The sequence below is a fragment of the Lacerta agilis genome, chromosome 8, assembly GCF_009819535.1.
Source record: "Lacerta agilis isolate rLacAgi1 chromosome 8, rLacAgi1.pri, whole genome shotgun sequence".
Taxonomy (NCBI): Eukaryota; Metazoa; Chordata; class Lepidosauria; order Squamata; family Lacertidae; genus Lacerta; species Lacerta agilis.
In genome coordinates this window covers 72921970-72932780 of record NC_046319.1, presented here as the reverse complement: position 1 = coordinate 72932780, position 10811 = coordinate 72921970, and the positions used below count along the sequence as shown (strand labels likewise).

At 38.8% G+C, this 10811-nt stretch overlaps 1 protein-coding gene across 2 annotated transcripts; it reads left to right on the top strand.

Moving 5' to 3' along the window:
- The first annotated feature begins 307 nt into the window (after positions 1-307).
- On the top strand, positions 308-10584 carry LOC117052408 (phospholipase A2 inhibitor 25 kDa subunit-like). Of its 2 annotated transcripts, XM_033159306.1 has the most exons (5): positions 308-396; positions 1367-1477; positions 6036-6182; positions 9507-9638; positions 10173-10584. In XM_033159306.1, exons 1-5 carry the CDS (start codon positions 348-350, stop codon positions 10334-10336), a joined length of 603 nt encoding a protein of 200 aa, XP_033015197.1. In that variant the 5' UTR covers positions 308-347; the 3' UTR covers positions 10337-10584. The 2 variants fall into 2 exon arrangements, with proteins under 2 accessions (XP_033015197.1, XP_033015198.1); XM_033159307.1 differs by lacking the exon at positions 9507-9638.
- Positions 10585-10811: the final 227 nt, after the last annotated feature.

Sequence of the window (10811 nt, the reverse complement as noted above, 5' to 3'; positions counted from 1 at the left end):
ATTTGGTGAATTTTCATGGCTTTCCAAAGGTTATTCAAGTACTTAAAATATATGTTTCTTATCCCTGAGAATGCAGTGGAAGAGGCAGCTGTCAGAATTTTATACAGTTCCCAGAATCTAATTACTACTCCGTGCTTTGTGTTCCAATATAAAATTAGAGGATGTTTGGGAAAGTATACAATCTCCTTTATTATCATTTGCCACCCCCTCACTGGACCAGTTCTGTCTACCTGGAACCCTCAGGCTCCTCTTCTTGGCCTATATATCTCTCCGGGTCAGCCTATTCCACCATCAGTTGCCTCCTTCTTTGAACTGAGTTCTCCTCAGCTTTTGATCTCTCCAGCACTATGAAGATCTTCCTCAGTACTTGTCTCTTCTTGGCCATCCTTTCTGAAGGTGAGTAGCAACCTGCAATCTTGAATTGTTTTTTTTCAAATTGGGAGGGGATATGCAGTGGACTAGAGAAGGCAAAATGATATTGCTTCTAGGAAGGATAAGTGAAGCTAAAGATATTAGAATACTGGGAATCTGGACTCCAAATTTTAGAAGGCAGCATTATGGAGTGTACTGCTGATTCACGAGCTTGGCTTTCTTCACATACAGCATGAGTGCTGCATGTGAAAGTATGCAATGGGACTGCTAAATTCCCATTGGGCACCTCACTGTGTGTTATGGAAGAGGACATGTCATGATCATCCTACACACAAGTAGGAGTCCGATAGAGACACATGCCCGACTGGCATGTTCTCTCCCTCCTGGCTGTTTGTTCGGAAGCTTCAAAAGCTTTCTCCAGCCCGAACATCACAGCAACTGATACCAAGTGCCATTAGCACACTTTAGGATCCTGCAGTGTTTACAGTTCGTGTAACAGACTCAATAGTGCAGCATTTTGGCTAAACTACTTCTGACCCAGCTCCTTCCTCTTTCTCATCAAACAGCAAAGAGAAAGAGACAAAGGACAATAGTCCCACATCACCCAAACATCCTGTCTCTGTCACTTCTTGCACTGTGGAATGAAAATATACACAGTCATGTGATTTTAAGAAACAATCCCATGACTGCAAGCATGGGGCAAGAATCCTAACAGGATGTTCCTGTTTTAGTGCATGCATTCATACTAGTAAATGGAATGAAGGCTGTGTGTCTCTTCATCTTTGTGTCTGGAGATGTTCCTGTGTGTAGAATAGGGGGAAGATGTGTGTCAGTCTGCATGCAGCCTCCAACACACCACTACATGTGGACCAATAAAATTGCTCATGTCTGACTTGGAAAATTGTATCCAGGTGGGAATGTAGATTCCATTTCTCAATGCCTGAGGAACTGATGTATTTGGCACTGAATATTTATTCTTCTCTTGTCTCTACAGGAGAAGCTGATATATGTCATATACACAAACCAGGAGAAAAAAACTCAAATGAAAATTGTGTAACTTCCAAAGGCGGCAGTTGCTTTGTTCATTATAATGCCAACAATTTAAGTGAGTATAAAGCCTTTCTGTCCGATTAAACCTGAGTGTGTGGGTCTATCATTTGGACCCTGGGATATCTAGGGGGGAGCCACAGAATGCTGATCTCGCCCAATGTCGAGGAATTTTCAACATTTAATTATATATTAGTAGAATTAAATATTTATATATACAATGAGACTTGTGTTCAACCAATGATCAACCAGTCCCCCTGTTGGTTGAAAGACAGTTGGGAATGACCAACATTAGGGTTCACCAATGGCAACATCTAGCAAACTCCAAGAACCTACTGGTAAGAATTGCTCTTTTCCCTGATCCCCAGATGTGGGTGTAGGGACAAAGATTGCAGTCTTTCCAGATGGCATGAGATTTTGGGGGAAGTGGGCTTCCCATCCCATTGCTGGGTAAATTAAAAAGGGTTGATAGACTGGAGGTATGTCTCCCAGAAAACCATAGGCCATGGGCTCAAAAGAATACAAATACTCCAAATGATCCAGTTCTATGAAATTATTATTTTCTCTATCATTTCCCCATTTTTTGGAAGGTAACGATTCCATGATCATTTCTTAGGCAGAATATTTTATACTCACACAGGTGGAAGTGCCTACTTTACATAACAAATGCCATACCAATATGGGGGAAATACTCAGACTCACTCCCCACATATCCAGTAGTGACATCTCAATACTTTCCAGCTTGCAGTAACCATATGATGGTAGGACAACGTGGAATGACTGTGCTGCTTATGCCACCCTGAAAAGTATTAAATGTGACCTATGTTTGATTTATGGGTGATGTTTACAGTGATTTTATTAAACTCACAATTTAAGATTTTATTGGGTTTATACCCAGGGGCATAACTTGCACAGTGCACACAATTTACGCTTCCTTGACTGGTGTAATCAGCAAAACCAAAAAAATTACTGTGTGTTATCTATTGACAAACCCAGCATAATGCATAACAATATTCAATATTTAACATTTGATTCCTTTTCACGCTCTTGTGGCCTATAAGACACCTGAGCATGCTTATGAACCAAGAGCAGGAATAACATTTTTGTTGACATAAACTTCACTAGGACTAAATTAACAACAGCTTTTTCTTTATTTATTTTTCCCCTTTGGGGGAGAAAACTGCAATCACTGAAGATCATAAATCTTTTTAGTTACAATGTATAAAAAAAAATGAGACTACCAGGAACAGAGCCCAGAGGAGCATCATATTCGGCTCTCCAGTGTGGTGTAGTGGTTAAGAGCGGTAGACTCATAATCTGGTGAACTGGGTTCGTGTCTCTGCTCCTCCATGTGCAGCTGCTGGGTGACCTTGGGCTAGTCACACTTCTTTGAAGTCTCTCAGCCCCACTCACCTCACAGAGTGTTTGTTGTGGGGGAGGAAGGGAAAGGAGAATGTTAGCCGCTTTGAGACTCCTTCGGGTAGTGATAAAGCAGGATATAAAATCCAAACTCCTCCTCCTCCTCCTCCTCCTCCTCCTCCTCCTCCTCCTCCTCCTCCTCCTCCTCCTCCTCTTCTTCCTGTTTCCTAAAAGCAAAATATTTTCATTTTAAGGTATAGAAAAGGGGAATAAATGAGGAATCAAAGTACGTATAGAAAAATCCACAGAAATAAGAAAATTCATCTCCCTCCATATTTTGACACACAGAATGGTACAATATCACAGGAGATAAATAATTATCCAGCGAGGATGTTGGCATGTATAGCAGTGATGACCTCAGCAACTTGGACACCTTTTAATATTTGAAAGGAAAAAAGCTTCAAGAATTTCATAGTCAGATACCACAACATAACCAGACATGAATTTATCATAGTCATTTGTTTTACAAAAGCCATCAATATACAGAATCAAGTTGAAGAAAGGAATAGCATTAAGATCTGAATGAGGTGTGACACTGAATTGTTGAACTTGTTTGTTATTTTTACAGGAGCAATTAATCTATAAATCCAATCACGTTTAGGGGGAAAAAACAAGAAAAGGAATATGAACTAAATTTCATGGAGGGAAAATTGCAAGGACAGATCCAGCAAACAGTGGTTACAGTAGTGAAACCTAAAATATATTTTTAAAATTATTTTTATTAGTTTTCAGAATTTTAACAAATCAACCCAGATCATTTAAATTTAATACATTTTTAAATAAATAAATAGGTTTCCTGCTCCTTTCACAAACATATGTCCATTGCTTCCTGATGTTGCCACATTCATTCTTTTTCTTTAATCACCTTCTTATTCTTCTATTAGTCGTAATCCATTTTCCTAGCTAGCATTCTTGTTTTCTTACACACAGCACCATAGTTATTTTCCAAACAAAAAAAATAACCATCTCACATGTGCATCCTTTCCATCAGTCTGTTCACAAACTTGGTGTGGAGAGAGATTAATTGCCAACTTTCTCTGTCCATTCCATTCCTTTGAAAACATCCCTTCTGTTGATCAAGGACGTGCCAAATTATAAATAACTCCTGAGAAGATGCCTTCTCTGCCATTAAAATCCTGGGGGTTCTTTTCCACAGCCCGCAGTTAAAAATCAAAATCCCATTTATAAACTCCTGGCAAGTGTAATTAGCAGTCCTTGGGAAACCACTCTCTCACCCACTCTTTCTTCATACAGTTCAAAGAAACTGTATTTAAAATCCATTCATCTCCTCCTCCACCTGCTCCTCCTCCTCATTTTCTTCTTCTTCTACTAATATTGTAAGTCTTTTTGCACTAGTTGAACATCATTAAGATAACTTCACGGCTCAAGTCCAATCCTTTTGGCAGCTGATTAGTTGCAGCCCTTTATCATATGCCATTACAGGAGTGCCCCATAATTAATGCAATATGCCAAATTCTTGAGGAACTGATCACAGATCATGCCGGAAATGGACGTTTGTCCATGGCAGGGACAGATTTCCCAGGCTGCCTTTCAAGCTGGGAGATACGAGTTTAAGTGACACCGCGGGATACAGTGCACTCCTCAGAACCCTGTGAAGCATTGCTAGGAATTTTACCTCTGGCTTTCCCCTCTCTGGGCAGCTCCCCTGACCGGGAGGGCAGAACAGCTCAACCACCATGACCATGACATCAGACCAGAAGCCAAAATCTAATTAGCCTTTTGTTATTTTTTAATTATTTTTATCGAAAGTTTTCAACATAAAATACAATAAAAGCCAAGCTGATCTAAAGAAAAAGGATACACAAAAGCAAGAATAAGAAAGGAAGGAAATAAAAAAGTGTACAAGAAATGAAGAAGAAATACAAAGCTCTCTATCACAGTTATCAGACTCCTGACATTTAAAATGGGTTTCCTAGAATTATGGTATTCCATCTAGAAACCTAAATGGAAAGGATGCAGGCTCCAAGTGAAAAGATAGGCCTGTAATGAAATGCAAATTTGCATAGGCACAGCCTCAAAATAAGGAGGAGATTGTAAAGAACCACATCCAAATCAATGGTGTTTTTTATATATATACACTTCTAGATTACACGTGATTTCATTTCACCAATCAAAGGATCACAGCAATCTTAATAGTTGCAACCAATTATCAATTATAATTATCAATTATCAATTATACAATGGCCACAATAAATTCTAACAATTTGTCCTTTTCAGTGTTATGGAAAGCACATTTGCTACATACCATGCTCAAAAGTAGCTAGTTCTGCACTGTAAAAGGCAGACTGATAGGCTCCCATGTTCTTTTGAGTTTTTCCTTGCACAGGAATGTCTGCAAGACATGGGGAACTGCCTGGAGCAGCAAGCTGGTGCTGAAAACCATCAGGTACCAAACCCATCCGCAGTTATGCTGGGCTGCAAACGGCACTCCTGGAAAGGAGGGATGGAATGGAGATTCTCAAATCAGTCAGAAAGAATTTACCTGATCCAGGCCCCATCAAAATAAACATTGTACTCGAAGCCACTCCACCTCTCGTTTCAGAACCTGAGAGCACAGCAGTGGCTGTCAAATAGGTCTGCAATATATAGTAACAACACAAAGCTCCAAACCCTTTTGGTTACAATCTGACAGCAGCTGAACCCACAGAAATCTTTTTTTATGAAAAAGGAAAACTTATTCAGACATTTCCCCATAAAAAGATGCGTGGAAAAAGATTTATCCCCTTGAGATAGCCAGTCAGAAGTTAGATCAAGGGGAAAAGACAATTAGAGGAAAGAGAAAACTATTTTCTCCACTCTCTAAAAAATATATCACATAGTATAAGATAGCATCTTGTGTCAGCCAATGGATCAACTAGCTGGAGAGCAGATGAGTGGAAGATCAACCTTTTCCAGGCCCATGCCATTTTGTGTGTTCAGGAAACACAAGTCAACAATGCCTCATTTAAGGAACAATCCTGGAATATTCATATGATTTGGCAGAAGAATTTATACTGATTCAGGAAGAAACTACTTTAAGGATTAGCTTGAGCAATTCAGTACTTGCCAGATTTTTCCTTTATTCACCCATTTGCCCAATGTATGTATATAAGGGAGCATCACAAAAAAAATCATTCAGGAGAGGAATGATTTGAATTTTTGCTGATCTAGGTATTCCTTCTAATGCTCTCTCACAGATGGCTCTCTGAAGAACGAAAGTGAAAGCGGATGTACTACAAATTGCACCTCAGAGAACTATAGTTTCACCAGCGAAGATGGTCGTTTCTTCCGGAGTTTCAGGTCCTGCTGTCGTTATGGAAAGTGCACCCAATTATTTATTAAAAGTAAGTATATGTGTATTTGTATATATCCTCGAGCATAAATAGCATTGAGGCTTTAGGAGTTTTCCTTGGTTGCCGTTAGACAAACGATATCAAACAGATGGCATTGGAGATCTTCAATGAAGCCCAAGATAGATTACAGCTTCCCTGTAGCTGGTTAGAGGACACCAAACGTGGTCCCTGTGGCAGTTTACTCCAACCTGCACAGGTCCCCCAGATGTTTAACGGTCCGTTGATACCCGCGCTCACCACTTTGTTAATTAATTGCTACCACCAACCAGTCTGTCTGGTATTTACTTTACACTGTTCAGTCAAGGATAATATTGGAACAAAACTATTTTATTTCAAGTTTAGTACATAAGCATGTGGTTTCTGAATAAACAGTTCTTTCTTGGTTGTGTTCTTGTTAACAACAGTGCCCAACAATTTCCCCCACCCTTATACCTACTACTTCCCTTGCCACCCTCCTTCCAGCCTCTCAATACCCACAATAAGCCCTAAGACAAAGACCAAGACCCTGACAAAGGACCCCCTTCCTTCCCCAGGAGGGGTTTATATAGCCCACATAACTCCGCCCCCTAAAGGTTCTTACTGGTTATTCCTTTTAACTCCTTCTATGCCAATCCTAAGTTTGGGTGATCATCACAGTCCCCATGATACCTCATAGTAAGGAAAAAGGTAAAGGTAAAGGACCCCTGGATGGTTAAGTCCAGTCAAAATCGACTGTGGGGTGCAGCACTTATCTCACTTTTCAGGGTGAGGGAGTTGGCCGTTTGTCTGCAGACAGCTTTCCAGATCATTTGGCCAGCATGACTAAACCGCTTCTGGTACAATGGGACACTGTGATGGATGCCGGAGCACATGGAAACACTGTTTCCCTAGTAGTAACTCCACCTCTGGAACACCACCTACAAGGGTGACAGCCTGGCTCTTCTAATATGGTGTTGCAAGATCCCTCAACCATAACCTTGGGGAACAGGAGGCTGAAAACTTTCAATAATTTTCACCAGATAAAAAAAAAGAAAAGTGAATAGGAAAAGAAACCATTGAAACTGCAAAGGCCTCTTTTTCATGTAAATGTCCCTGTTCCCCATGGCTAAAGTTCCCCCTACAATGTGTAATAATACTACAGAAAGAAGCAACTGCACTGTGAACAATGTTTTTACTTAGTCCTGACGAAACATCAAGTGGTTCTGTGCTACAATCTTGAACCAAAAGGATTAATATCACAGATGGAGATATGGAGTGCAAATTACATCTTTTACAGATTTTGAGACTAGTGAACATAAATATATTTCACAGTAATAAGCAATACATGAGACTACATAATCCATGATGGATCAAAATGCATAATAGGCAATGGAGAAAACATAGAAGTGGAAAATTAATCACATAGTCATAGCCATCCCAGCAATAAATTCCACAACTCACTCCCTAAAAATACTCCTACTTGCCTACTCCTCTTAGGTTGAACAATGAAACACAATACATATTTAACAACAGACTGGGTGGAGTTTCTCTGGAATGTATTTGCACAGTGACAACTAAAATTGCTCCTCTTTGATAACATAGCTGCCAGCACTTATGTCTCATCATTAGAGATACTATCTAGATCTACACCTTCAGCATAATGAATTCCTGAAACAGAATGCAGTGGAGATGTCACAACCCTCTCACAGGAGTAGAGAACTGAGGTCTAGGAATCATAGAAATATAAAATTTTCAGCTACAATATTAGCAAGACAACTTAAACAAGTGTTAAGAAATTTGATACATGAAGGTCGGACAGGATTTCTGCCAACAACACAGTTAAAACATAAAGGAAGAATTGTACAGAAAACTATTTGAAAAAGTGATTAGCAATTAGCTATGCTTTTAGATGCAGAGAAATTTAATCTGATAATATTTCTTGGAGTTTTAGGGGAAAATTACAGGTTATAATGGGGTTTGGGATAAATTTAAAGAATAAAACTAAAATGTTAACAAAAACTATAAACTGGCAAGGTAAAGAGAAACTGAAAGAAATAACCACATTAAGATGGTAAAGAAGGTGAGATATCTGGGTATCTGGATAACAAATACGAATGCAAATCTGTTTCAAAATAATTACCTGAATGTGTGGAGTAAGATTAATCAAGACACGGGAAGATGGAGTTGAATGAAACTTTCTCTTTTTGGAAGAATCTTGGTGATAAAAGTTAATATTTTGCCTAAGATGTCATTTCTACTTCACACAATTCTGGTAAAACAAATTTGCTAGATTTTGAAGCATGTGGGAATTGGTATGGGTGGCATGCTTACTTGTGGTATGGTAAGGTAAAGGTACATAGAGAATTTTTAAATAACTATAAGGAAAAGTTTGTATAGTGTGTGGACCTGATATCAAGACTTACATGTGAGGAAAACATATTGTGTTTTCAGAAAATGTAAGCTTAACGGGAAACAAAAAAATGAGCTGCTTAAATCTGCAATGATACAATAGGCTAACAATCTAGGACATAATGTAGAAATGGATGCATGGGAAAGGTTGTGGAAAATTAATATGAAATGTACTGCCTGTTATACTCTAAAAGGAAATTACATGAAAATAATGTATAGATTGTATTTTTCACTTAACAAATTGGCTAAATGTTGCAAATAATTGTTGGAAATGTAAACTGCTACATTGAACTTCCTTTAATAAGAAAGTGAAGGTTTTTTTTGAAAATGACATATGATGAGATAAAAAAGGTGTCTAAAGTGATTATACACAAAAAAAACCCAAGATTTTCTCATGGAGATTATAGGGAAAGAAGTTCCTAAAAAATGATTAAGTTGTTTAGGTATGAAACAACAGTGGCCAGGATTCTCTATGTACAAAAATGGAAGGAAGGAAGTTACCACCAAAGAAGAATGAATAAGTAAGGTGATGAACTATGCAGAACTGGCAAAGTTAACAGGCAAAATAAGAGAATCTAACAATGATCGCTTTGTGGAAGAATGGAAGCCTGTTTCAGACTATTTAAGGAAATTATTGTATTATGAACTCACGAGCAGGATTTGAACTATGAGCAACATAAGTAATGAAAGAATAAAGCATTGATGTGCTGGTGTAAGAGATAGAAGGTATTGTGCTGCAGAGGGGAAGAAATAAAAACACCATGGAAGAGGGGGTGGGAAGTCTGAAAAATTGATTTGCATTGATGTGTGTGTTTGTGTGTGTGTGTAATTTAATAATAAATTATTACAATGTAGCAGGCGGGCGGGCGGACGGAAGGAAAGGTAGGAAGGAAGGGAGGGAGATATGGGCTGTAGCCGTGTGTTGATTTTAGTGGTTGTTTTCCACAGAGTTATCACGTAAGTTGAATGGGCGGGAGTGCCCAACTTGTTGTCCTGCTTTCTCAAAAGCATGTAAGGGCTCAAAGGCCATCAAATGTCACAATGATGAGACTCAATGCGCAGCATTTGTTGTTGCTTACGGTAAGTAGCACTTCCAGCCAATGAGGTGGGGACAGGGTGGTGGGTTGCCCTCTGGTTCTGTTTGTGGCTTTATGCCAGAAAACACACTGTGTGTATAGGTAGGGTGAAATGCTATTTTTCTGAAAATATAACTGCGTTAAATGATCTTTGCTCTGCATGTATATAGATGAGACTCCATATATCTGGGGTAGGGGTATGAGAAATGAAGCAAAATAATCTGTTCGTTTAATCATGTGTAAAACTGCCTTTTAAAAGAAAGTTTTCACTAAACTTTTAGACGACGTAAAGGCAGCCATGGAGCACATATCTGGAAAGCAATATTGATGAAGATGGGCCTCTGTCCAATAAAGTTTTTTTTAATGGATATTTCTTTTTCTAAATTTTAAACATCTGTGTCAAATTGATCTCATGTATGATTCTGAGATGCTTTCTATACTTGCTAAATACACTTCACAAAAATTGAGATGCTACTATTCTCTCCTCTGCACACAAACTCACTCATTACTCATGTGAAAATGTCTTTTTCTTTACTAGATGACATTGCAATTCCCGAAAAGGATTTCTACGGCTGTGCATCACCAAGTTTTTGTGCATTGGCCAAGAAATCAAAGCATAGTGATGCCCTTTCAGGCACTATAACCAGAGCACGATGCAGTGACACTCTCCGATCCCTAAAGCAGCTCAACTATGAAGGGTAGTGAGGAGAGAAAGATGTCTTCTTCCTTTTGGATCCCACTGTTTCTTGCAGCAGTGGAGGTGGAAGTTGCTTGCCTGGTGGTGGGAGAGGATGAGAGACTGCAATTCACAGGATTCCTGAATCCTCTATTTGGCATGGGATGCAGGGAATAGATAAGCTAAAGTAAGAATGTTGGGCTTGGTGGCTCTGTCTCATGATAATATGGTATATGGGTTAAATTTATCTTTGTTCATAATCAAAATAAATTGCTGTGGCAAATAAAAAATGTGTTCTGTGTGTATTCATCAAAGTAAGAACATTTGTTAGCTGCAGTGGCAAAGGGCGGTGCTTTTAAAAGGAACAAATAGACAATGATTAGTTGTTTTATTGTTTTATAAAATGTCTATATCACTCCATATTTCAAAGAAATCATTGAGTTGCTTACAATAACATAAGGGCATTCAAACAAATACAGTAAAAAGCTTTTACACAGTATA

What these genes read in the sequence shown, in the direction of transcription:
- LOC117052408 (XM_033159306.1), top strand. Translation starts at nt 348, where the DNA reads ATGAAGATCTTCCTCAGTACTTGTCTCTTCTTGGCCATCCTTTCTGAA. An exon ending in TTATAATGCCAACAATTTAA is followed by an intron (nt 1,478 to 6,035) that starts GTGAGTATAAAG and finishes GCTCTCTCACAG; the next exon opens with ATGGCTCTCTGAAGAACGAA. An exon ending in CACCCAATTATTTATTAAAA is followed by an intron (nt 6,183 to 9,506) that starts GTAAGTATATGT and finishes TGTTTTCCACAG; the next exon opens with AGTTATCACGTAAGTTGAAT.